Below are 27,709 nucleotides of genomic sequence, written 5' to 3'. Positions count from 1 at the left end.
CCAGAATATTCAACATTATTAAACTCCATAGCCTAGTGTGTTGCTCATCTAATTTACAAATGGTTTTTGAACAAAACTCTGCACATCAGTCTTGAGTTACGATTTTCTTGTACAAAAAAAGGAAATAAAGGTGTTTCTCTTTTTTGATTTGATTGTGTTAACAGATGCACTGTACCAGACAATAATTGCTTTTGATAACAATGCACCTGAGTTTGTATTAATTGCGGTGGTTCACATGTGTGGCAAATAAACTGCTTTGTCAACATTCATAGATGCTTGCCTCATTATGTTTTACTTATGTTTAGGAACTTCCGTTTGAATGCATTTGAACCCAAAATAAAAATGTATTTTTTTAATATTTATGAGTTTACTAAAATGTGTATATGTCATATATTTCTCAAAACTTTAAATATTAGATATAGATAAAATAAATTATTGATGCGCTGCAACACAGGACCATGACATAATTAATTAAATAGTGAAATAATTAAATATGTTTTTTTACACAAAATGAATTGCTATTTAATTAATTAATGACTCATTTAATAAAACATTTATGTATTTAATTCCCATTTTAATTAATTAATGACACATTTAAATAATTATTGATGGTGTATTTATTTATTGAATTGTGGCACTTCCAGTCCTCCATATTTTCCAACGTACTATTTACACGAAAGTCACTGCTACTCGCTACAACAGCAGGGGGCAATGTGAGTTTAAACTGAATAAGGAAACTGCTGAAGCAGAATAATAAGACGAACATCCTGCACGCCCCAATGTTGCGCTTGCGCGAGAGCTTTGAAGGAACCTGAGGGAAGCACAACGAGTTGAGCACCGTGCCGCTCATTGCTGAGAGAATCGGCACTCCGATATACTGTAAAATGATGAAGTTACTACCAAGGTTACTTTTGCTGTTGCTACTAGCCTTTCCAACAACGATTCTAATGAAAGGTAAGTGAGACTGATTGAGTACAGTCAATTAAATAGCCTACTTTGCTTTAAACTGCCGCTCAGTCAACGGTAAAAGCTAGCCAGTTAGCTGACGTGCTACGGTGGCGCATTGAGTGGAAGGCCAGTCTATACGCACTGACATTAAATGTATTTAACGCTACAGTGCCATATCTCATTAGTGCGCATTTTTTGGTAGCATGTCCGATACCCCTGGTTTGTGCAATATAGTCATGATCGTATGATTTATAAAGCTGCTTTGGGTTATTAGCTTTTGTGATCAACTGCACTTGACTGACGTGTCCTTACGGCTTGGCTAGATATGTAGGTTAGCCCGCTACCTCCTTAGCCACAAGTAATGGCTAGCTAGCATTAGCTAACATAATCTAATGTTAGTCAGCCAATAAGTAGTTTGAAGTTAGCATGGTGAATGCTAGCCTGTCAAGACGGCGTTCACTAAGTAACACTGTCTGTTTGCTAGTTGCGATATTATTGTCATCTAAACTAAGCAAAAGCAATTCATGTATAGATTAGATTCATTAAGATTATGTACATCAGCAACTGTTAAATCGTTACTTGTCTGTTTGATCAGGAGATGTTTATCCTAACGTTAGTAAGCGTAGCAGCTCAACCAGGAAGGCTACCAAGACCGTGAACCCACAGACCTGTTTCCGAACTTGAAGCGTCTCCAAGTAGTCCACTGCAGGGTCCTGTCCTCTTGTCCCAGTTATGTTCAGAACTAAGCCAGGCCGTTTTCAGCATAGGCTAGCAATAGTTAGCGTTTGCCATTCTGAGAGACATTTCTGAGTGTTCCTCAGAGCGTTTTTATCCAACTGTAGCTAGCCAACAGCCAAGGCTTATACTAACAGTTGCTAGTAGTCAAATTGACATTTTTTTGTTACTTTGCTTTGCCCTCACACGCTCTCGTCATTTTGCCGTAATGTAGGACCATTGGTAGCAGCACAGGATGCTACCGAGGACGAGGAGGCTGCCGATGAAGATTTAGGAGATGATGTGATTGCCGAGGAGGATGACGAGGCCGAAGTGGAGGATGATGAAAACACAGAATTGGTAAGAGCTCAGCCTGTTTTCCTCGTGTGTGTTTTTTCATACTTCACTAGTGTGTGTCTGTTGTGCTATAATTATTAATTGTGAATCAATAATAAGGGCTCCTTCTGTAGGTTCTACCTCAATGATCTGCAGAACATGGTTGTTCCCTTACTCTTGCCACACTAAGGACATACTTGTTTGATTATGCTTATTAAACATTCTTCTTCCTTTGCAACACAGACGGAAGAAAAAGAGGAAGAGGAGGAGGAAGAAGCACTAACGGGAGAAGTCAAGGCCTCTCCACATGCCGACACAACCATTCTCTTTGTAAAAGGAGATGGTGAGTGTGAGTTAAGCCATTTTTACTTTTTCTTATTCAGTTTCTGGTCTCTGCCTGCTAGTTCTCCTGCTCAGATGAGTCTGATGTTGACAGAAATTGACATTAAGAAATCAGAAATATTTGGTAAGGTCAGTTGAGGTTAACTGTAGTCTTCAGTGTTAATCTAGTGTTCTGGTTACAATCCTATTTTATCACCAGAGAAAGTACAGTGTGACCTTAAAATCTGTTGAATGAAATTAAATAGCATGATGCCATGCACAACTGCAGAACATTTTGAAAGCTGTCTTTGTTTCAGCAATCAGACAGAAAGCCAAGATGGTCACTTAGATTATTTTTCATATAGCTGCTCTTACCCTGACTTGCATCCTAATTTCCTCCTTCCCGTCCCCAGACTTCCCAGCCAATAACATTGTGAAGTTCCTGATGGGCTTCACCAACAAGGGCACGGAGAACTTTGTGGTGGAGTCCTTGGATGCCTCCTTCCGCTACCCGCAGGACTTCCAGTTCTACATCCAGAACTTCACGGCCCTGCAGCTGGGCCTCGTGGTTCCCCCTCAGCGCCAGGCCACCTTCGAGTACTCCTTCATCCCTGCCGAGCCCATGGGAGGACGCCCCTTTGGCCTGGTCATCAACCTCAACTACAAGGACAGCAATGTGAGTTCAGTTCTGCTGCGGTAGTGCTCACATGTGAAAAAGCTACTATATTTTGTCATATACTGTGCTGATTTTACTGAATACCATCTGAGAGAATTGGCAGTCTTGCAGTAGGTTGAGCACAGCGGGCAGCTAGGTTTAGTGTAGTTTACTGTATGGGATCTGTGGTAAACATCTAAAACATGACATTTAGCCTTTATTGTAACTCTTGATGCACACACTTTGATTTTCAAGAAGAGAATTGGGTGAAACACAGACCAGAGAACAAAAATTGGATTCACTTGACATATTGTGTAGCATGCCTTGGATAGTGGTTCAGATGATTGACTGCAAGATGGAGTTGAAGGCCATCGATCACTTTTGCCATGCTCTCTCTCTCTCTCTCTATCAGGGCAATGTGTTTCAAGATGCAGTGTTCAACCAGACTGTTACCGTCACAGAGAGGGAGGATGGCTTGGATGGAGAGACGTATGTGAATGCTTTCTTAGTTGTTAATCCTCTTACATACATTATTAAGTTTCTCCAGGATTAAGTGAAGGTTATTTATTATTTATGGCTAAATAAACTGGTGGACTCCACAATATGCATTAAGTTCACACCATTTACAATTTCATGGCAGAATAACATAATGTGTAAGTAGTTTCTTTAACTTGTAATGAGATCCTGCTTTGTTACCAAGCTAATTTCACTGCGGTCATCAATCCGTCACACACCTGTACTATCTATCACTATCTATAATAACCCTGGATTAACTGTTTTATGGAGGAACCTGAGATCTCTGAATTGCTACCAGGGGGCGTTGTTGTGCTGTTAATGTCATTCTGCTTTTTCTCTCGCCTGTTCAGGATCTTTATGTACGTCTTCCTCTCTGGTCTTGGACTCCTGGCTGCCGTTGGGCTTCATCAGTTGCTGGAATCAAGAAAGGTAAAAGACAAGCACATGCAGAAACACAAGCATTCATAACCCACACACATGCCATAAATGCCCTACCTTAACTAGCCAGTGCAAGAACCCGTCCGGTGATGATGATGATACATTGTTAGTCACTGACATGTGTAGGTGCGTGTGCAGTGCAGGTTGTAACCCATCATGTTGTTTTCCCAGGAGAGGCACGGCAGAAGCAGAAAAAGAAAGTTTGATAAGGCAGCCATGTTTCTGCAGATGATGATGATGGAGGTAGACAGGAGACACAGGACAGGAAGTTTGCTTGTCAGGACAATGACCATTGGCTGGACTTAGTCTCTCATGCCTTTGGAGTCGGGACATGAAGACTGGGTCACCTTGTGCCTGCTTTTTGGAAGTTAAACAACATACTAAACAAACCTCTGCTTTCGCCTGGCGTTTCTTTTAGAAGAGATTTGTCAGCATATGGCATTTTGTGAGCACAGGCTTTTTGAGACTAGGTCCAAAGTTTGTGGAGGTCCAATAAAACAGGAGCAATACTATTGATAATTGGGGGGGGGGGGGAAACACGTCTTCAGCATAATATATTTGACATACCATATAGAATCACCATGATTCATCTGTAGCCACAGGAATGCTGTAGGCTGTAAATGAAGGCTGCATTTCTATCAGCTCAGCTTTTTTGAATGCATGTGCCTGTGGGCCTGTCCGTCCATCAAGTACATCAGAAGAAAAGCAAATAAGCAGGTTTCAACAGAGCAAGAATATTCCCACCCACTCCGTTATTGGGTCAGGTTAATGGAATTCAGGCACTTGGATGTGTTGATTGATTAGGGTTTAGCATTTGGACTATTTTGATTTTTTTCTTAAACTCCCCTGTGCCGTCTCTAGAGGAGAAGACCCGTTGCTAAGGTGGAGATGGGTACCTCTAACCATGGTGATGTCGACATGGACTGGATCCCCCAGGAGACGCTTAATCAGATCAGTGAGTAGAGCAGCCTTCAGTCTGACATGCCTTCGTGTGACCTTCACATCCTGAACACCTCTGTCGGCCATCTGCACCTCTGTACTTGCTTAAAGCACCTCCACCCGTGTAGTATCCTTGCCATTGGGTTCACATAGCCTCTCTCATGTTGCTGTCCGTACATTTGGCTCCCTATTCTCCCTCTTCTCCCGCTTCCTGCAGTAATTAGGTCATGTAATGTTTTTGCTTCCTTTTTTTCTTTTCTTGTAGTAGTGTTTTTATTGTACAACATTATTATTTCATAAACAGAATATAGCAGTCTAAAGGTGCATGGTTGAATGTTTATTAATTGTTGTCATTATAGATTTGAATGGCTAACTTAGGTGATTGAAATGCATGATTTAAAAAAAACCTCTTTCTCCTTCCTCTGCTGTTTATGGTCAGTTATGCTGCATGTTTAGTGGTGTCGGTGCGCTGGAAAATATATTTGTCAAGCCTCTGTAATGCATGGATGCTTTGGTTCTCACCACCTGGTTCTCTTGCTGTCTCTGCTTGGGGCACTCACTCTTTCTTTCTCTCTCTTTCTCTCCTTTTTTCCCCCTCCTCTCTTCCTCCCCGGCATCTTCAGTGCAAAGTCGGAGAGGTGAGGCACCCCTTCTCTCAGGATGTGGTAGTACAGAAACGGAGTTTAGTGTTTAGTCAGCATCAGTCAAGTTAAAATACGTATTAGTAATGAATATTTACCTTCATGTTTAGCATTGTTCAGTTCTTGTCAACCCTTGTGGTCAGTCCATCAAATCCCACAGGCTGATTAAGCTGACTGAAGGATTATCTTCTGTGAATATGATGTTGTGTTAACCTGTCTTTCTCTGATGTATTTTATCTTCCTCCCACTCAGACAAGGCGTCCCCCCGAAGGTCGCCCCGCAAGAGGACGCAGAAGCGCTCGGCAGGCTCAGACGAGTGAAGGGCCTGGCCAGGCATGGCACAGTTGCTGGTTGGTTACGTGACACTGTGGCCGCACTGCGCTTCATGACCGCTGGGGAGGGTGCTCACCCCAATCCCACCGCCACCCCCCCCCACACACACACACACATACACACACACATACATACACACATAGACACATACACACATAGACACATACACGCACATACACGCACACACACGCACACGCGCTCAAAGAAAGAACCTAGTACCGCCCCTTTATAGAGTGTCCCCTCTCCAAACAATAAATATGTAAAGTAATATGACTCCTAGTTCCCCCAAAAAAATCTGGACAAGAAGAACAACAAAGCTGTGAGGTGGGGGGAAGTTTAAAAAGTATGTGCAGTTAGAACATTAGGATAGACATCTGTCCTTGAAAAGGGGTTACATTAAGTTTTTTTGTTTGTTTTTTTTTCTCTTTGTTTTTGTTTTGATGACTTCTTGACAGAAATGGTTAATTTTACAGGTTTAAACCATGATTCACACTCTTCAGGGTTTATTCACATGTATTGTGATAATGTCAGGCTCACTCAGCAAAACATCAACAAAAACTAGAAGATATGCTCTGAGGTATGACTGCAATTTTTATTTATTTTTTTTACTTTTGGGAGCCACATTTTTTTTTTTCTTCTCTTGCACTGGTCTTCTGTGTGCTTGAGCACACGGGCATCAATGAAGGCTGCCGCTGTGTTGGATAGCGCCAAACAGAAAGCCCAGCTTTGACTTGCCATCTGAAGTGCACTGCGATGTTCAGCCATTTTACTTCTTATGCGAATTCACAGAATAATATAAGATTAAGATATGAATTGTGATGATTTTGTTCTTTTTTTGTCACCATATCCTAGATGTGCCTCATACGACAGTGAATTTCTCCAGTTCGTTCTTTATTCAAAATTCCCATTTTTGATGAATTATTACTACTTTGATGTCAGGATTTTAAACCTACTTTTTGTACGTTACCTGAAGAAAGCACTGTTGTATAGGTGAATACAAATGGGATAAAATGCAGTTAATTTATTTTTTCTGATTGTCCGACCTATGAATTTTTTTTTTTTTTGTATACTGTATCTCTTACACTGATGCCAGAGGCTACGCTCACTACTGTACTTTGAAAGCCCCCTTCAGATCGACTCCTGTGGTGACCTTTACAACCACATATGCTTTCTGTAGCAACTTCTCGCATCGACGCGTAACTGCAAACTTTGTGCTATCCTCAGTGGCAGGCGAGCAGTCATCCGTAAGACGACAAAGGTTCAAAAGGCAAAGTTTCAGGATCGATCCATCTCGTGTCTAAGCTGTTGGATCTCTATATGTTGTCTTTTTTTGCAACATCGCCTTTTTTTTACCATGTTGAAGTGAGTCAGCGGAAGGGTGCTTGTCTTTTTTTCTTTCTTTTGAATGATAAGACCGCTCTGTGTCTTGTACATTTTTTTAAGTCTTCTGAGTATTAACAACATAAATGTGTACATTTGGAGTGAATGACGTGGATTGAATAGGCAAAAAATAAACGTGAATGAAACTTTGTGCAAGTTTGGTCCGTTTGGAGTTTCTGTGCGCTTTTAGCTCTGTTATATGGTCATATTTCAATTGCGGAGCCAAAAGGCTTCTAGTACAGTAATACTTTAAGGTTGCATATTTGAACCCTTACACATACTGGAATGTGTGTTCAAAGTTAATTTCAAAGATGAACGGCTATACAGAGATAAGGAATATAGATGAGGTTGTGAGTTAAAGTTATGTTCCAGCATATTTTACATATCTTTTCAAGTTTCATGCAAAACTTCCCATAGAGAGAATGTATACAGTGGGGAAAATAAGTATTTGAACCCCTAGCGATTTCACAAGTTTGGCCACTTGCAAAGAAATGTGTGATCTATAATTGTAATGGTAGGTGTATATTAACAGTGAGAAACAGAATATCAACAAAAAAATCCAGAAAAATACATTAAATAACATATATGACTTTATTTGCATTTGATGCAAAACAATAAGTATTTGAACCCCTAGCAAAACTGACTGACAAAAATGACTTAGTACTTGGTGGAATAACCCTTGTTGGCAAGCACAGACGTCAGACGTTTCTTGTAGTTGGTCACCAGGTTTACACACATCTCAGGAGGGATTTTGGTCCACTCCTCTTTGTAGATCCTCTCCAAATCTTTAAGGTTGCGTTTTCAATGTGAGGGAATGAGGTTCAAGCCCAATATTCCACGTAACATGGCCCCATCCATAGTCCCCTTGATGCGGTGGAGTCGTCCTGTACCCTTGGCAGAAAAACAGCCCCAAAGCATAATGTTTCCACCTCCATGCTTGATGGTGGGTATGATGTACTCTTGGGGTCATATTCAGCATTCCCCCCCTGTCAAACACGGCAAGTCGAGTTGATGCCAAAGAGCTTGATTTTGGTATCATCTGACCACATTCTGTCTCCCAATCCTTAGCATCATTCAAGTGTGCTATGGCAAACTTCAGATGGCCCTGTACATGCGCTTCCTTGAGCAGGGGGACCTTGCGAGTGCTGCAGTACTTCAAAAAATGACTGCGTGGTGTGTTGCCAATGGTTTTCTTGGTGACTGTGGTCCCAGCTGCCTTGAGATCATTCACAAGCTCCCACTGTGTAGTTCTGGGGTTATTCTGCACCATTCGAATGATCACTGATACCGCACGAGGGGATATCTTGCATGGAGCCCCAGACCTAGAGCGATTAACATTTGTTTGGTGTTGCTTCCATTTACGAGTAATCGCACCAATAGTTGTCTGCTTCTCACCAAGCTGCTTGCCAATGGTTTTGTAGCCCATTCCAGCCTTGTTCAGGTCTACAATCTTATCTCTGACGTCCTTGGACAACTCTTTGGTATTGCCCATGATGGTGAGGTTGAAGGTGTGAAGTATGATTCTTTGGACAGGTTTTTTTTATAAACATCACCAGTTGAGATCAGGTGTACCTTGTTAGACCTAATGAAGACTAATCTGTGTGCTTCTTGGGCACATTACTGGTCATTGTGAGCCAGAATTCTTGCTGTTTGCTTGGGGGTTCAAATACTTATTTTTTGCATCAAATGCAAATAAAGTCATAGATGTTATAAAATGCAGTTTTCTGATTTTTTTTGTTGATATTCTGTTTCTCACTGTTAAAATACACCTACCAATACAATTCTAGATCACACATTTCTATTCAAGTGGCCAAACTTGCGAAATCGGTAGGGGTTCAAATACTTATTTTCCCCACTGTAGGTTTGACATTGATTATAAATCACACCAGCAACTGATGTTGCTACCAAAGAGTGTAAGCAAATGAAGTAAACTACTTTTCACTACAAATGGGAGGAAGCAACTTTTGTTTGTACATGCTTCCTTGTATAATTAAACAGTTAGATGTATTATTAGATATGACTGATATCGATTTAGATATGTTTGCTCTCCAACAAAACCAAACAAAATGACAACAAAAAATGACAATGACATTTCAAATGAACCCTTGATTCATTGTTTATGTTTGCCATGTGTTGCAGGCACTCAGCTAATATCTGCAGTGTCTGACATGACCATGAGAGGTCAATAGAGAATCTGGTGATAACTTTGTTCACAGCAGTTTTTGTTTATTTGTTTTTGTTTTTAAACTGTTTTTGAACCACTTATAACATTGCTTTCAAAACAATCAAAAACTTTATCATGCCAATTTATGAGCCAGATAAAGTATTGGTCACACTTAAAGACAATATCAACAAAGCACTATAAACACATTCATAAAGGATTGTCAAGTATTCATATTCCTTCATAACAGTTGACATAAGGCTATATGTATACATACTAATGACTGCATTCGTAAAACGTTACAGTGTTATAGTATAAAACCTTACAGTCTGAAGTATCAGGATTCATAATAAAGCTTATTTTACATCTTGACAATGACACTGATGACATCGAGCCGTCTGTCAAATGCTCTTTGTGGATCCACGTGTGACTCCATACAAGCCTATACTTATACTACAGCGTCATAGTGCTTTATGAGTGCAGTTATGTCTATTTGTAAATAGTTATGTAGACTTATAGTGATGCATTATGAATTCTTTATAAACATTTATAAATGTGTTATAATGCTTCATAGATACTGGGTTTAAAGAAAATATTACCAAAATACTTCACCATGCTTATAAGGCCTAAAGAATAAACACAATGTGTGTCACAAAATATGAATGTAAACTAGTTTTGTTTAAATAGGTGTGGGACAACATGTTACATTTCATTTTCTTGTCTGATATCCTGATTTGCACATGTGTGTGAGCAAAAAATGAATGGCAAGTTGTAGAGGACTGAAATGAAGAGGATGAATTGTAGTGTCTGCCCACTTAAATATTTTAAAGGCTGATCTGACTCATTGTAATGTCCTGCAAGATGGCACAGGCAGAGCTGCAGTCTGAGAGTGAAGCAGAGCTCTCGTCAATCTAATTTGTTAGTGGATATGTACACATACATGTGTAACCGAAAAGTAAGCAGTAGGCCTTCTGAAAAAGAACTTTGACCAGACAGTGAGATAGTTTTCTGTTATGATCATCAACAATGTGATTAGGCAAGTTCTAAAAGAAAGATGGATATTAACTTGCTTGTGGCATTTGTGTGGACAATAAGCCAAATAGCATACTGTAGGATGCAAACCATAGATTGGAATTTCATTTGGTTCTTTGCCCAAAGGTCAGTTACTGAATTTAAAAAAAAATATAGGCCTATAGCAAAAATAACAGCCCTTCAGGTAATGTCAATCAACACCAGACGGGTTGTTACTTGGCATCTCTGACTTCGAGGAACATCAGGTTCCTATTACGTTTTTAACAGAGAAAAGATCAAGCACCCCACGGCAATCGCTGTTGCTTACCACATAGATTACCACAGTTGCTTACCACATTCGTGTAGGATAGACTAGGGTGCACTGTAGTTAAAGCAGCAATAAGTAGTTTTTGGCTTGTAGCTCCCTCTAGCGGCAAAACCTGTTGCAATTAGCTTTTCTCGTTTATGACAAACTAGCGAGTCAACAACTTTGCTTACACAGTCAAGAAAAGATGGCTAGCTCTGAATCAAAAACAATTTCCAAATGTGTCTCTCGGCTCTTGCCAACGAGTAAAAGCTGTTCCAAAAGTGACTGTCACTACCTGATCCTAGTCGCGCATGCATGCTCAGACACAAAGGACCAGGGGGCTCCAGAAATCTTACATACCGCAGTATTTTCCCTATATTTTCCCTACAGACCCCCAATGGTGGAGAGGCCATTCTCCATATTAAAAGTAATTGTAGCGGCACAATTTTTTTCAAGCTGTTATTTTAAGGTAAACAAGTTACAGATTGTTACGTTAAGGGTTAATGGAAGGCTTACGAATTTGCATATTCGTTAAGTTGTATAGCCGATGTATCAACTTTACAGAGATGTTGCAATAAATATGTAACATCTTTATATCTACAATGGTAGATCTTATATCAGAGGTTTGAACAGATTCGTTTAACAAATGACGCACCCTGAAATGTTGCATTTATGGGGCAGCCGCATCTGGCGTAACATGGACAGCGCACTGCATAGCCTCCGGAAACAAGCAATTGCTATATCTTACTTGCGTACAGGCATATGTGCCGTATGTGACTCTCTGTCACAAACTGTCTGTCACAAACAATTGCGAAATCTCCGGTTGGGGTTCCTGGTAGAGCATAGTTTACTCAATCAATGAAGAGGTACAACGGCCTGTTAACCACCTCATTGACTATTTGCTCTTTCAAACTCTGCTGTTCTCCTTGCTTGTTTACCCTCCCTCGCAGAAACGTCATGCGGCAAGACTATACTTCAACCAGTGCCATTCCTGTTTGACTGAGCAGAATCCCCCTGGAGCGCCTCAGCCGACCAATATCCCACCTGCGACTCCTTCGACCTCGCATTTTGGATGCTGATTCTATCCTAAGTCTGCTTGACCAGAAGTATGGAGGATAAGATTTTATAAAAGGACAATAACGGCAAGAATGGGTGGGAAAACAATGCGATTGTTAGCTGAAGTCCTCTGCGCTACTTTGTTATCCCTGAGTGGCTTAATTTTGGCTGAGAAGAAAGGTAAGGGATCGTTCCAACAATTTCTGACACTAGTTTAAGCTGCGTTTTATTTAAGCGCTTTTTTGTGCCATATGTTATGTCACAGTGATTTTTTTCTGAGAAGAGGTTTCTGTAAGACGTAAGTTACAAACGTTTCAACTATTGTTATGCATAAAGTTCAGCGTCCGAGAGTTAACGCTGAAGTTCAGATTCGTTGTCCAATAGCCGAGTTTGTGTATAGTCTAAGAACGGGTTTACTTTTACAAGGCTATATCAAGTCACATGAATTAATGCGTTTATGGGTGGAGTGCAGAAAACTGAGATCACAGCTGGGAGGCTGTCTCGATTCTGTTAAAAAGGAACAAAACTCAGCCAGTTTCAAGAGACCACATTGTCACCACGTAAGTAACCTGAGACCATCTCCACCCAAATGAAAGCCGAGGGGCAAAACCACAGGCAGGTGCTCAAAACTCTCAACTGATATGAACGACAAGTTGAACATAAACAAAACCTCAAATGCACTTAATATGCCAATGGAGCATACTTTAACATGGCTTAAATAAACCACACAATGATGCACACTCCGATTTTCAATATCTTGTTCTGTTTAGAAAGAGCTGGATCTGTTTCCAGATGCCAGATGGCAAGCAGCGGAGAGGCTGTCGGCTCACCGTGTGGGCTATGCCCTGTCTGTCTACCTCTGCTCGCCCCAATCAAGCAGCCCTCCGAAAATCAGGGGTGCTCGCCCAGCCTTTGTCTGCACCCTGAGTAGGCATCAAAGCAGATGGCCGTCAATGTGTCTATGTGTTTCCCCTCACACAGTCTGCCACTCATCAGTCCAGACTAAGATAAGACTTCCATATATTCTGTGAGCGGAGTGTGGGCTTTGTTTGTGAGTGAGTTATCACAGGATAAGTAGGTTTCTGAGTGGGTGCTATCAGAGATGCCCCAAAAGTTAGTCGATGGTTCTTGTCATGAGGTAAAATATGTGATGTTTCACCGGGCTATTGTAAAACTATTGTAGTTTGGTGCTTTATTTATGAAAACTATCTCTGTTCACCTGATGACGTCTCAGGTGATGTTTATGTGAATATGCTTATAAATATAGGTAAACATTATTTAAATACAAGGTTAAAATATCCATTCAGAGTATTGTACATTAAAAAGGGAGGTTAATAATTGTTCATTACCCATTGAAGGATGCATTTATTTTCATTTTCACTTCTTCACTTCTTACGTTAACAAGGTGTTTGCTGAAGGCTCTGAAGTGGTTGAGGGTGTTTCAATTCAGAAAACTTGTTGTAGCTCATTTTAAACGGAATACAAAATATTTTTCAGCACAATGTTGAGCTTTACATTGCACTATGATGTGATTCAGTTGTGATGAAGTCTAACCAAGACACCCTCAGTAAATCTGCGGCTGAAAAGAGGCTGATGAGGCGTTTCCTTTCACTTGCTTTAATGCCCTATTTCTCCGCTTCTCTCAGGCTTCCCTCTCTAGATGAAGAATTGTTAAAATGTGATTAAAAGTTGCTAACGAGTGTGCTTTTTTTATTGTTATACCGGGAAAAAAGTGATTGGATGAGTGATTGTCTTCTGGAGGCTTAAGCCCTGAAGCTTATTTGATGGTGTGATAATTGATGCCAGTCATCTTCATTGTTACTTTCTTCCTCAGCAGATTCACTCCCCTCGCATCATTAGTGTCAATCAAGTCACAGGTTCCTTTTATTTAATTTTTTCTTAGTCCCCAGATTATAATTAATTTTGGAAGAGGTTATGAAAGATGCAGTTGTTGGATTTAATTGGAAAATAACTTTGTTATGTCCTCCAGAGGATCCTGTTTTAATTTTTATTCTCATATAGACAAGAGAGTATGGAGCCAGGCAAACAGAAAACCTATTGTCTGAAGTAGGCTTGCTCAAGTACGCCGTATTTGAGCAGCCCTTGGCGTGGAGACTTTCATGAAAATGAGTAAACATGAATAGCCAGGGTGTCGAGGAGGATGACCCCGTTAAAGACGTGCACACTCGCTTTTCTGTCTCCTCCGCCGCTTGGCTGAGAGCGTTCATCATGGTGGTATTGAGTGCGGTTTGTTTTCCATGGTCTCTGTTTTGATTGTTTTGGCTCGGCCGGTGATGAAACAAAGTCCCTGGAAGTGTAGCTTGATATCGTTGCTACTCTGACCTGTCTTGTCTGCTTCAGCCGCAGTATTTCTGTCTGCCCCCCCAACACACACACATACACAAGTAGAGAAAATGAACTACAAGTCCCTCATTAAGATGATAATCCATACCTTGTCATTCTGTCTGAGGGCAGGTTTCGTTCCAGGGATACACGTTTTTGTCTCAATGAGTTTCAACCTGTATCTTAAAAGCATGAACAGGTATCGTTGTTGTTACAAACACAGCAGCTGCCTAAATTGTTGGTGTTGGTGGGATTTCATTAATCCTCACCTCTACTGTCTTGGCTCTGGGTTGTTGTCCCTGTTTCAGCTTGATGTGTCTATCAATCTAAGATGGTTCATACTAAAACACATGCCTCCTCTGGCAATGGATAGCACTGTGCTTGGTAGTCTTGACAAGAGTTGGTAGATTTTCCAGGTCAGGCTGAAGTATTGCAGTGATGACAGAGAATCTAACAAACCATTTCATCTTAAATGCTCAAATTAATCACATGCTTTGTGACTCATACAGCGGTTATGAACAAATTAACTGGGCTTTCAAGTCCACCGTTTCATGTTATGTCCCCAACATGGGTGTAGGTAGTGTACTTGGTCCTTGTCAAATGAAGAGCACTCTTTCACACACACACCCCCCCCCCCCCCACACACACACACACACACACACACACCATGACATCATGAAACACACATCATCTTATCATCTTATCTGTGTACAGTTTCTCTCTTATGTGGTTACCAAGTCCAGTTTTGTTTGTGATATGACTCACTCTTTAACAACACACAACATGGAACGTTCTTCAAAATTACTTGGAAAGCAATGTCACTAAGCAGGCTCTGTAGAAAGGTTTTCTGTGGTAGAAAAGCTGGAAGGTAGATTTCCAAACAAAGAGAAAATACTAGCAAAATGTATCTCACCGGTGAAATATTTGTCCTTTCTGCATTGTTGATAGAGGTTTTGGCTGGTGGTAAAATGAACCATTACAATCTGTTAGAGGCAGTAATCTGTGAATGTGTAATAACTCTGGAATATTTGTTTTTGTTTTATCCAGAGTGGGTGGCTATTGAAGGACATTTTATCATCATATCTAAAGGCATTGTATACAGATTGAGAGAGAGAGAGCGGGACGAAACTTTTTGAGTGTTGTATTTTAACCCCTGCTAACTTAAATATTAACAAGCTGTTTAAGAGCAGTCCGATGTGAAATAAATCATTGAGGGCAGCATTATCAAATGTACTGGACATAAGGACGTTTAACGGTCAGCTTCGGACCTGACCCCTCTCTGAGTCACAACTCTATTGGATAGTCCACACATTTACTAACTGCTTGTTCAAGTGTGTTTGCACAACCTTGCCACTCTCCCCTTGACCCAGCATTGCACTAACAAACCCCTTGTGACCGGGGATGTTTAGATAATGAGGATATGTTTGTAGGTCTGGATAAATGTGGCTTATAAACTCCTCATACCTCAGAATGCCTCCAAAGGACCACTAACCAATAATGAAACACTGTGGGTTCTAAATCAACAATGAAACTGCCACTGCCAATTAATGTTACCCCTCTGGAGTCTGAGGCCTGTCAGTCCCTTTTAAGGTAGATTGGCATGCCTTGACATTGCTATTTATTTCACCTATCTTAAAAAGCAGTGAATATTCATATGCTTTTAGCACAAACTCAGCACCAATAATCTGAGAGCAGTAATGCCATTATTAATTTTTTTGTTTAAAGGAGCGATCTATAGTCTGGACACCAAGGGTTTACTATCGGTACTGCATTCCAAATTCTAAATATTGGAGAGTGTTTTTCTCCCCCCCTCCCATCCTCCCCAGACTCTCCCCCCCAGGTTGCCAGTTTGAGGATACTGAACCTACACGAACGAGCGCAAGCTGAGCTTAACATTTAGCTGTTATACTATGTTAGTGTTAACTAGATGCATGGCTGGCTATGTATGTTAGCCAAAGCTAAGCCTATCCTGAAAAAACAAGCCCACTGTCTCGAAAATAGGCTACAAACTGGAGTTGGAGTTACTTCTTTCCACGCCACGATAATAATAACATACTGCTCAATTTAACAGATAACATATCAATCATTTCACATCTATTTGGGTAGTAGCCCAATGTTCTTCCTTGTTGCAACCCAATGCAGATCTTAGTCATGAAGTGCCCTCACCAGTGTCCAGTGAAGCCACTGAGGGCTCAAATACCTTTGATGACCCAGCAGCACACGGACCACTGAGTATCAATGCGAGTACTGGAATGTTGAAATAACTTAAAATTCCCATCCCTACTAGTAGCAGTGATACACTTCTTAAAGGCACCCAGTGCAACTTGCGAGGCTTAAAAATAAACATTCAATTTCTAGTCTTTTTTACACGTAGTAAGTTTCAATAACTCCATACCATTACGTACTGACATTCAAGCAGCAAAGATGAGACGTCGTTGTGTGGTGAGAACTGATAGAAAATAGATAACAACAACAATCGCCGCCATTTTCTTTATTTTTTGTAACCTACAATAAATAAAGCAGGCTTCCAGTCAATGGAAAAATGGCTTCTCCCCACCAGCGATTGTTGTTGTTTACGATTTTCTATCAGTTCTCACCACACAACGACGTCTCATCTTTGCTCCTTGAATGTCGATATGTAATGGTATGGAGTTATTGAAACTTACTTTGTGTAAAAAAGACTAGAAATTGAATGTTTATTTTTCATTGAATGTTTACATAAAGTTGCACTGGGTGCCTTTAAGTTTATCTAACCTTATCTGAAGCTCAGTGTTAACTTTAGCGAAAATTAGCCAACTTTCCTAAAATCCTTAGTAGCTCTTATTTGTCTCCATCTTTCAAATGCATCTCCAATATTGACAGTATTTTACCTTACATCTGGTCATGTAGCTTTTTAGAAGGATGCCGCAGGCTTTTTGGCTGGGTAAAATCAAACATTTTCTTTGTTGGTCTAGTTGATCTTACTTCCAAAGCGGCCACACGCTGTGTTTGCGTTCCTATCTGGCAACCCAGGGTGTCAAAATGTAGCTGGTGAAATGGGCAAAGGGGATCACAACGGCCAACACAAACAGACCTTCCATTCCAGAACGGAGGAGAATATACAGGCTGTAGCATTGTTGATTTGGCGTTGCTGCGTTGTAATCGCTGGAGAAGGGGGATTTCCACCACATTATTGGTGACAGCATGGGGGTCTTCTGCGTTGCCACTGACAACCCCTCTGCATTATTTCTACCAACTTAGGGGCTATCTGTGCTGCTACCACCAGCTCAGGTTCCCCATGTATCTGACGGTGTCAGTATCATGCCAATTGCCAGGCTTGTGGTGGTGCTGGGGGCGTCTCTCGATAACAATACATGGACTGACCCATTGGCCCATCATCTTAGGAGAAAACTCCTTCTTGAACTCAGGATTGAAAAGCCATACCTGTGCACCTGGAAGCCATACCTGTGAGCAGGAAGTCTTTTCAAGTCTTTTCTTTTCTTATTGTCCAAGTCTTTTTTATGCCAAGCCTCCGTCAGACCTTGTTGAACACGTCAGTTTTGGAATTCCACCCCGGTCGCTGTTCAGCTCCTCAGGCTCTTTAAAACGACAGAATATTTCACTGACCATGCAGGCACTCAGCCATGGTGGCAGCAATCTGGTCGGGGGCCCCATACACTTCTGGCCACCTACTGAAGTAGTCCATGGCAATGAGGACGCAGCGATTCCCCTGGTCAGTGATGAGAAAGGTGCCCAAGATGTCCGCATACCTCAGTCTCCTACCTATGTAATGTGCAAGCTTCGCTACATATTTTGTATATATGTGTGTATATATATATATATCTGTAAAGAATGTTTATGTTTCTAGGACAAAAACATAACCCTTTATTCCGACAGAGGGATTTGGCAATCCCTGAGGGTTACAGTTGGAGCATACAAGACCTCATAATGACATTTGCACAGGCCAGATAATTTAACACGAACTTCTACACTCCTGCCTCCCCTGCCTTTCCCAGTTTTGCAATGCCCATGAGCTGTGATCTCTTTTTTAATTGACATCCTGGATACCCAATCGCTGAGATGTTTTCATATTCTCTGTGCCTCTGATTGGCTCGAAAGGCAGGCTCTGTTGAAGTTATTTCATGGGCTTGACATACAGAAGCCTGTGTAGATACTTGTCCACAATAGGATATGTACAAGAACATGACCTTACATGCTCTAGCTGTAAGAGTCATTCAACTGTTAATTATATTGCCTGCATCACTGCAATTAGATTATTTTGTTGGAACAGTATTTTTAATGTATGGACCTTTATCTAATCCTTATAAACCATTTCACTGACTGCACAGATATATAAAATATGTCATTGTGGTTTTTAAAAACATTAAAGGCACCAGGGCATCCATGTGGAAGTCATTATCTCTTAATAGGTGGATTTTTCATACAGTATGTTATCACACTGCACTGTTTGTAATGGCTGTAAAGTCTCACTCACACCTTCAGGACAAAACTCAGTGTGAATTAAGAGTATTCCGTGCCTGCAGCAACACAATAGTCATGTGTCCAAGGTGCCCTATACTGTTAAATGGTTCAAAGAATCTGTCTTTACATCAGTAACGAGATTAGAGGACAGAGGGGCTAAATACGTAACTACAGTCACATTGAGTGCTGATGCCTAATCCTGTAACCCTAATTAAATGAATCAACTAGCCATAATAACAGAAAGGGGAAAGGTTAAATGCTACCATCTTTACCACCTGCAAAACAGATCAAAGAGAACAAGTGATGTCTATGTATCATCACCTGATTCTTCTGTCCTCACAAACTCTGTTAATACATCAAATAGGCCGAGTTATCACACATCACCCTATGTATCTTGGAGGAAGGACCAAATTCATTTCATGCCCTTAGAATACTGGACTGAATGGAAGCATTTATTTTTTGCTATTGCACATTGAAGGCAACATATTACAACAGAACCCAGAGGTGTTATAGTGTAAATGCAAACATGGAGGGGAATCAGAGAAGCTGTCGAAATATTTTGAGTGCATGAGTTATGCTGTCATAAGAACTTTTAAGTGGTGGTTAAGGTCTCTCAAGTTGTGATTTTGGGAACACTTTATTTGGACAGCTTTGTTGAAATTCAAGCTCAGTCTTTCTCATTTCTAACTGAACATCACCTTAATCAAACCCAATCCCTAACCTTTACCTTAACCATAAATAGAGTTTCAACCAATAGTTTATTTTGAAAAGCGTGTGTTTTGATTGTTATTATGAAGAAGCGTGAGGAAATGTGTTTGTTTTAAGCTAATTAAGTGTGGGATATGATCTTATTACTGCATGAGTGAGTCGACTGTGTAGACATTCATTAGCAAATCACAGCTATATAAACTATCAGTGTGCTCCTCACATACTCTTCATTAGGGCTTAATTTGATCCAGTTTATACATTCTCTTGTAGTCACCCTGATAGGGAGAATAGCTTTTTGCTCAGGATGCAAGTTCAGGCAAGTCTGGTTCATGGCTCTAAGAGCTCTATTTGAATACATCCACATCCACAAAATATCAGCCGTTTATGTTTTTTTACTACATCCCGCCCTTAGGTGTAACATGGCAGCCTGAAATCTATTTGCCTTTTGACTTTTGCTCTGGTGATTAACCTCTCGCTCACAAATCTCTCGCTCACATGAGTTAACAGTTCTCACCTTCAAATGTTTTCCTTTTTTTGTTAAATATTTTACATCCACTTATTAGTACTTAATTGTTTAGTAACCAGTGACCAGCTTAAAACAATATTTTGCTCATGATTTGACATCCACATTTAGAGGGAATTTAAAGCATTGAAGAGTAAAAAAAAAAAAAAAAAAAGAATTCTGCCCTTTCTCCACTGTGACACAGAAAAAGGATTATACTGAATTCAATAACCAGGACACTGCTTTTTGAAGATGCTCCATCCGGCAGTGTTTTAGTGAACGATCAATAAGACTCTCAGTTTTTGCAGAACCTCAAAATGATGGCTGACTGTTGGTCTGTTATTCTGTGCCTAATTTAGTGGAAAGGCCAACAATGTGCCGCAATTGATTTACAGTTAAACACGAGGAATGCGTTCAATGGCAAAAACATTTTCTGTCACCCTCTATTTTACAGAATGTCAATGCAGCACTTGTCAACCATTTAAGGCCCATGTGTTATTGAGTGTCTAGGGTGCACACATAAGCCTCATTGTGCCCTGCACTGAGGATACCTCCCTGCTGCCTGCGGGGAGGTCACTTTGGCGTCCATTCTATGCACTATTAATGTAGTTAAGTCTATGAAAATCATATCTTACATTTACAGCTGTCCAGAGCGTCAAAGCCCAAGGACCCCAACACAGAAGGATATACACAGAGGATGACAGTAATCAACTTAGCTAATGTAACATGATGATGTTGACTATATTCAATACTTCATACAGGCAGTAGCTCATTGTAGATTTTAATATCATATTTAAATGTATTTTAGTGTCTCACGTATCTCACTGTTAACATCCAGTTAATGTATTTTAAAAGTTTGGGACATCATTGTCCTCATTTTAGTTATTTAGGTAATGAGCAAGTTAAGTTTATCCACCATCTTTTTTTTCATTTAATTACATGCCAGCTACAGGCTTCCATATAGCAGAGTGCTGCAGTCTGTTTATGACATGTATGAGTACTATATGTTTCTTTTGCTCCATTCATTTAAGCCATGGATGATAATCAGCAAATAGTTCACTATTAACTGAAGTCTACACATGGACAAAGGTGCATTCACCTCTCAGTGAAGATGGTGCATTCTCCCCATAGTTGACCTAAAAACAAATACCTCCTTTAAATCTTTTAAAGACTAGCCTCAAGTTATTGACTGAAATGAAAAACATACTGTTAACATGCCTTGCAGAGAGCATACAAAACGTAATGCTCACACATTTGTATGTGAACTTAAAACAGTTTAGATATATTTTAAGACCACAACAGTTAACACACTTGTGTTGAACCTTTTTAAGAATTAGGAGTCATAGGGTGATATATTACTATTCTCTATTGCAGTCACCCAGCAATGACCTTAGTAAACAAATGAATGCACAAATAAACCCATCAGGCCCATTTGCTCCGCCGTAGTGAGACATGGCCAAGCCTACACATGCTCAGGAGGTGATGTGGCCCTGTCTGTTTTAAATGTGCCATCTAATTTCAGCCGCCGCAAATGTTATTTACTACAATTCAATTGGTCTGCAGCTCATTCACATGGCTCTCTTTGGGTGTTGATAGTGAGTCTTTAAGAGGAACTGTTGGCGGAAGAATGCGCTAGACCCTGAAGGGATTTTGTGAGAGGTGGTGCTGGTGGGTGGAGAGTGTGTGTGTGTGGAGGGGAGATGATAAACATCTCATACCTTCTTTCAAGTCATCGTTCATGCCGTTGTGAAATGATGTGAGGTAAAGACTTCATGTTGACCTCTCTGACATGGTTTCTTGGCTTCCATTGGTTAAGCTGGGGCAACACCATTCTCATAAAAACCAGATAACCAGAGTGGAGCAGCTGTCATTTAGTTTGATAGATGGTCTGGTATTTCCTTTTGGTTTACTTAAGGATTTTTGACCTTTCGTAATTTTTTGTGAGTTATTAAGATGTTATTTGGCCTTTACTGAATTCTAGCAATCAGTTTGTCTTAAAATGCCTGAAGATTAGGAACAGGAGTCTGTGGTTGAAGTCACAAAATCTTGTGGTATCAACAGGATGGTTGCAGGATGGTTTAGGTGTTGATGCAACATGTCAAATGTGCCATTGTTGTTCAAACAGGATCAGTGTCCTTGTAACTTCCGGTAACACTGTGTGGGTTGGCACAAAATAATGAATAATCAGGAAGAAATGGATCACTGACAGAAAAATGACGTATTGAAAATGGGGTAAAGCAAAGCAAAAACTGGCAACAGCTGGATGGGAAGCGTTTTTTCTAACAGCCACATACATGAGGATTGTCAGGGAGATTGTTTTTGAACCCCGCTCTTTTGTTGATCGATATAAAATCTGTCAACACATCTCTTTTGTTCACTGTATTGACCTTGCCTCAGCATGTCATATGTTTATAATGCATCGCTCACGCTCCATTGGTCAAGATTAACATTTAATCTGTCATGATTGTACTTTCAGCCATGTGATTACCTCAGAAGACAGTGAGAGGCTGAGGTGAAACACTTACAGCTGAACAGAAGCATTGCCGACAAATGGCTGCCTTCAGAACAAAATTATCACAGACAGCGCCCCCATTCTCTCTTCAGATCTAAAAAGCCCTTTCCTCACATTCAGGCAGTTATTACCCTCATAAGCCTATAATCACTACCAAGATATGCACTTAGAGAGGTCCAACCAAATACTCTGCCTCATCAAGGCTTGTATGGGTTAGGTAATGGTGTCGATGAGGGGTTAGCTAAGGCGGGAAAACCTATATAGAACTTCGAATTCAATACACTTTGTAAAATTGCTCTTCAGGATCCTCAGGATCCTCTAGCTGTCAGTTTAGTGTGGTCACTCAAAAAACCTTAAATCAGAGATTCTAGAGCACTGATCTGTAATATTTGGTTCAAATATCACCACAATCACCAACTGCATCTTTAATTAATGTATGTAGGATGAGAAAGTCAGTACATTTCAAAATCCCAGGTGATGTAATACACCAGCTCTCTGACAACATGTCTCTTCGTTGAAGTGATTTATCACCTAGTCATGTCCTGGCTAGCATTTCCTTCAAAGCAAGTTTAGATTTGTAACCATTTTTTTTTGCTGACTAGAGTTAACCCAAGCACATCAAAAATAATCCCTTTCACGGTTGTTTATCTAATTGAACCAGTATGATAGGCTGATCTCAGATGAGGTATTGCAAGTCCGTGTGTGCTTTTTGCGGAGATGTTGACAGTGTGGTGGGAACTCTAGAGTCGGGGAAAGGTGTTATTGAGAATAGGTTGAAATTTGGATGTAATCTGAGAGTCATTGCCTGATTTGAATTGTTAAATCAGTGAAAAAAGAAAACAGGCTAGTTATCTTGACTAATGCTGTTGACTCTGGTACTGATTGTGCCCTTATCAAACTTTATGTACATAGCATTTGTCCTTAATATGAAGGATCTTTCATTTTACGAGCCGTTCTAGTACTCAAGAAATGGGGTGGGGGGGGGACTTTCAACTGAAAATTCCTTACAGAAGAATGTAAAGGCTCTTCCCATGATAATTTTTTAGGGAGTAACCTGTTCAGTCAGATCCGTATGCTTGAGGTTAAATTGTGATTGACAGCTGGTCTCGAGCCAGGAAGAACCATAGCAATGTTTCAGGCCTTTTTGCACATGCTGTTCTAATTGCATGTTAAAGTCTTCTCATGCCTGCACATGGCATCACACCGGTCGTTTCATCTGTGATTGACCTTGCTCTCAGAGTGTTTTTACGGTGTGTTTTAATCGCATAGCAATCTCTGAAGAAAGGTCCTGACATAAAAAGAGAGATCCGCATTGAGGGCGCTATCATTCACTGTGTTTGATCTAGTTTTTTTGATATTTTGACAAGCCAACTACCTGCTCTGCAAGTCTTGACAGAATGAAGCCAGTGATTTTCACACATCTCTGCATCAGTGAATTCTGAATCATAGTTTCTGCACCATGACATTGACCTATCTGCCTTCACTGCATGCACTGCTCTTTGTGAACTATCAAATGTATGCCCGTTAACAGAGACTTTAGCATTTAGCATTTCCACTATTTTGAACTTGTGTTATTTATTCGTTATTATTTTCCTGGGCACGAAAAATGATTCATACTTTCAAAACTAGTAAGCTGTTAGGTGGCACATCTCCCAGTTAAATGATGCCACGCTCAATCCCCTTGATGGACAGTAAATAACTACTTGTGTTTGCGTGGCGGATAAAAGCATCGCAGAGCGGTGGGTTCCTTTCAGGTTGCTGGCTTTGTTTGCATGCAGGACGAGTCTGTGGCCTGCCTGCGCAAACAAGCCTTAACAGAGCAGAGAGTCAGACTTGTCCAGCTCCCCTGCTCTCACTGGCATAGCTGGCCCTGCTTGGGCAGGGTTGGGGGTTAGCACGTGCATAGGGAATCCAGCACTTGAGTGGCTGGAGAGACAGCATACAAGGGAATGGAAAGGTGGATGGGGCTCGCTCTCTCGTGCTGGATGGTTCTGTTCAGGCTGCGTTGGTTTCTCTTGACTCATCTGTGCGTTGCTGTATTTGTGGCCTTCTCATAGTCTGGTATGTCTATGTCACGGCTGCTGCGTCATGGGAGCCATGAAGTGGTTCTGGGTCGGACCATCGCACACTATGTCACAAAAAGATTCCTTGTGGATCGAAGTGTGCATTGCCTTCGTTTTTACTAGTCAAGCAGGTGTTAAAACAGAGACGTGAAGTTGAAAAGTGAACGTGAGAATCAATACATTTTTATATAATATACTGGTATTTGTGTCACATAGATAATTTTTAGAGCAGAACTTTTCAGGGACAATGGTTTTACTACAGACAAAAATGATGCCTTGATGTTTAAAAGTTGAAGTGCATGATATTCACATAAAACATAATATGTCAGATGGTATCAAGGCAGAGAGAAAAGAAGAGAGATATTCAGATACTCTGTATCGGTCCAGTTGCTCCAGTTCTTGCTCTTCTTCCTGGGGACTTCCCATCGAAAAAGTAGAAAAGCAGCCATGAGTGAGAGCAGCTGTGTTGATGCAGCCGCTGCAGAGCCAAGCATCCCCAAAGAGCACACAAACACAGACGGACACGCACAACTATGGTCCTGACCCCCAGGGGCCAAATTCCATCAAATCTAACTACACTACCCTGCACAACGCTGGGAACGGAGGTCAACAGAGCACCTCTGAATCCCACCTTTAAAAAGTATTGTACTTAAGTAGTAATGTACTGGAGTGTACGCATGGAGCGAATTTATTTGGTTAATTATTGATCCGTGAGCAGCTCAGCTGTGAAAAGTGTGTTGCGACTGAAAGCATACAGACATGCTAAGACTTTGAGCTCTCATGAAACACTTGTTCCTGAACACTGTCCTTGAACACAAACACACTCTTTCAGCATGTAATCCTCAAGCACACCACGCTGATCCTTACATATACAGTACAGTAACGCACCAATTAGTCAGTTAGCTACTCCCTTAGCTTTCAGTAAATTACTGTGCAGAGAAATCAGCAGAGAAAGTATGAGTGTTTTATTTTAACATTTTGAAGGTGTATTCATTCAGTGAATTGTTACTAAAACAGTCTACACATTTGTGTTACCCATAGCAGTTGCTCTCTTCTAGGTCATATAATCATATACTTTGTTTGAATTTGTTTGATGAAATTGTCATTTCCTCTGTTTCTTTCCTCCAGTGTGCCAGGGATTAAGTAACAAGCTAACCCTGCTGGGTAAGTATGATGACCATTACAGGAACCTGGTGCGGATGTACAGCAACTGCACCATCGTGCTGGAGAACCTGGAGATCACTTACGTCCAAGAGCACCATGACCTCTCCTTCCTTAGGGTGAGTAAATTAAGCACTGCTGGGCACTTGCCAACCGTACAGGCCAGGGTAAGGACTAAGAAACAATCATGTTAATGTAGATAGATTCATAAACTAATTCATTGATTTGTTGGGTTTTTGAACGATTCATTCATCAGATGTTTCAATGGCATTTATTCTCTAAATCTTTTGTTTTGAGAGGTAAAGGCGAATGTATTGATCATGACATGTCAATGATCAATCATTTTACAGAGCATCGAGGAAGTGAGTGGGTACGTGTTGATCGCCGTCAACTTCATCGAATCGATTCCACTGGAGAACCTGCGGTTGATTCGAGGCCACACGCTCTACGAGAACCGATTTGCCCTCACCGTCATGTCCAACTACGACCGGAACTTCTCCTCACCCACCATCAACATCACCCGTGGCCTCCGGGAACTGCCCCTGCACAGTCTCACAGGTCAGAGCAGTCAAGTGCTGAAAATAAATGACAAATTTATATGTAGCGTGTAGATTTTCTGATGGTCCTAGTTGGGCTAGGTCTGGTTATATTTATTGTGACATCCCAGTTTAAGGTTGTCTTTACAAAATGTTGTTGCCTTAGTGTATTAGAGTGTATTTATATTTCATATGTGTCATATGTGTGTATATCTTCCATGTAATGTTACAGCACAATATTAAAGTCATACTGAAGCTTGATTGAAATAATAAACACCAAATGACTTGTTATTACACGTTCAAGGAATGGATAGGTGACCTTTGCATTTTGTTTGTGGTCCACCCCAGAAATCCACAAAGGAGGGGTGAAAATCACCCACAATCATCTGCTATGTAACATAGACACCATCCAATGGAAAGACATCGTCAATAGTGGAGATCTGGTGTCCATCAAATCAAGTTTTGCCAATTTTTGTGAGAGCATTATATTGGTTTAATATTATATTATATTATATTTATTATATACACATATAATAGTACTCACTCTTTTTGAAACTTTATAGTGTATGTTTTGGTTTTGCTCTGTTTTCCATCCAGGCCAGGGTTGTGACTCAAGTTGCTACAATGGATCTTGTTGGGCCCCAGGACCTGAAAACTGCCAAACTAGTGAGCACTTCCCATTTCTACTGTTCTACTGTCACACTAGATCTACAGAAATAGCACCTGTCTGAAGGCATAGTATTTAGTAATAACTTACTTTTCATAGGAATTGCCAGTGTCAGTAAATACTGCTTATTAATGAGGAATTGCTTCTGCTTTTGTGTTTTTCCACAGTGACAAAGCTGATATGTGCAGACCAGTGCTCTCGCCGGTGCAAGGGGCCCAAGCCCAGTGACTGCTGCAATGAGCACTGTGCAGGGGGCTGCACAGGGCCTTATGCCTCACAGTGCTTTGTGAGTGAAACCCACCTTCATGCAGTATCTACATAGCACTGTCATTTTATGGGATCTGGTCATAGGCAGAACACCACGAATCTTGTGTCATGGAACTTGATATGCATGATGTTATTTCTGATAACACTGACCCTGTCATGTTTTGTGTCTTATACTGTATATGGAGCAGTTCATACTGAATGTGCTGCTCCAGGGCATTATTTAATGCAAGACTCCTTTCATCACTGTAGGCCTGTAAGGACTTCCAAGACGATGGGACTTGTAAGAATGTCTGTCCCCCTCTTATGTTGTACGACCCCAAAAGTCACCAGCTTGTCGTCAACCCTCATGCCAAATATAGCTTTGGGGCCACTTGTCTCAAGACCTGTCCTCGTAAGTCTCTTCCGAGTTGAATGTCTTAACACGGTCCTCGTGAGTTATTACAGAAAAGTGTTCAGTATTCTGTGACAATGTGTCTGAAATGCATTGTAAACAAGTCTGTACTGTGAGAGAAGAAGTAAAATGATGTAAAACATACTTTATACACACAGAAAAAGTTGGTCTGGTAATGAATTCAACAGTTATTTTGAAACAAAAAGGAAAGAAATACGCTTTCAATAACCTAGTTGAAGTGATTGTACTGACTGTCAAAAAGTTTACTGTAATATATTTAGCAAACTTTAAAGGAAAGTGTGTTTCAGTTTCTCTCTCTCTCTCTCTCTCTCTCTCTCTCTC

At 40.7% G+C, this 27,709-nt stretch overlaps 2 protein-coding genes across 5 annotated transcripts in view; both read left to right on the top strand.

Moving 5' to 3' along the window:
- The first annotated feature begins 812 nt into the window (after positions 1 to 812).
- Positions 813 to 7,377, top strand: ssr1 (signal sequence receptor, alpha). Of its 4 annotated transcripts, none has more exons than XM_080854956.1 (9): positions 813 to 954; positions 1,898 to 2,022; positions 2,242 to 2,341; positions 2,733 to 2,995; positions 3,387 to 3,463; positions 3,841 to 3,919; positions 4,790 to 4,883; positions 5,491 to 5,505; positions 5,761 to 7,377. In XM_080854956.1, exons 1-9 carry the CDS (start codon positions 885 to 887, stop codon positions 5,826 to 5,828), a joined length of 891 nt encoding a protein of 296 aa, XP_080711082.1. In that variant the 5' UTR covers positions 813 to 884; the 3' UTR covers positions 5,829 to 7,377. The 4 variants fall into 4 exon arrangements, with proteins under 4 accessions (XP_080711082.1, XP_080711081.1, XP_080711084.1 ...); XM_080854955.1 differs by having other exon boundaries at positions 2,242 to 2,347; XM_080854958.1 differs by lacking the exon at positions 5,491 to 5,505.
- A 4,471-nt stretch (positions 7,378 to 11,848) lies between these two features.
- LOC308378290 (epidermal growth factor receptor) overlaps positions 11,849 to 27,709 on the top strand; it is a gene marked incomplete at both ends in the record, with an annotated part of 28,190 nt that continues 12,329 nt past the window's right edge. Inside the window, 7 exons of the mRNA XM_080855151.1 lie at positions 11,849 to 11,936; positions 25,474 to 25,625; positions 25,857 to 26,064; positions 26,391 to 26,516; positions 26,640 to 26,708; positions 26,877 to 26,995; positions 27,226 to 27,367. Of these exons, the coding sequence (XP_080711277.1) occupies positions 11,849 to 11,936; positions 25,474 to 25,625; positions 25,857 to 26,064; positions 26,391 to 26,516; positions 26,640 to 26,708; positions 26,877 to 26,995; positions 27,226 to 27,367 (904 nt within the window). The remainder of the gene's footprint in view (positions 11,937 to 25,473; positions 25,626 to 25,856; positions 26,065 to 26,390; positions 26,517 to 26,639; positions 26,709 to 26,876; positions 26,996 to 27,225; positions 27,368 to 27,709) is intronic.

The sequence above is a fragment of the Sprattus sprattus genome (genome assembly GCF_963457725.1).
Source record: "Sprattus sprattus genome assembly, chromosome: 17".
In the NCBI taxonomy this organism is placed as follows: domain Eukaryota; kingdom Metazoa; phylum Chordata; class Actinopteri; order Clupeiformes; family Clupeidae; genus Sprattus; species Sprattus sprattus.
This window is presented reverse-complemented; position numbering and strand designations above follow the sequence as displayed.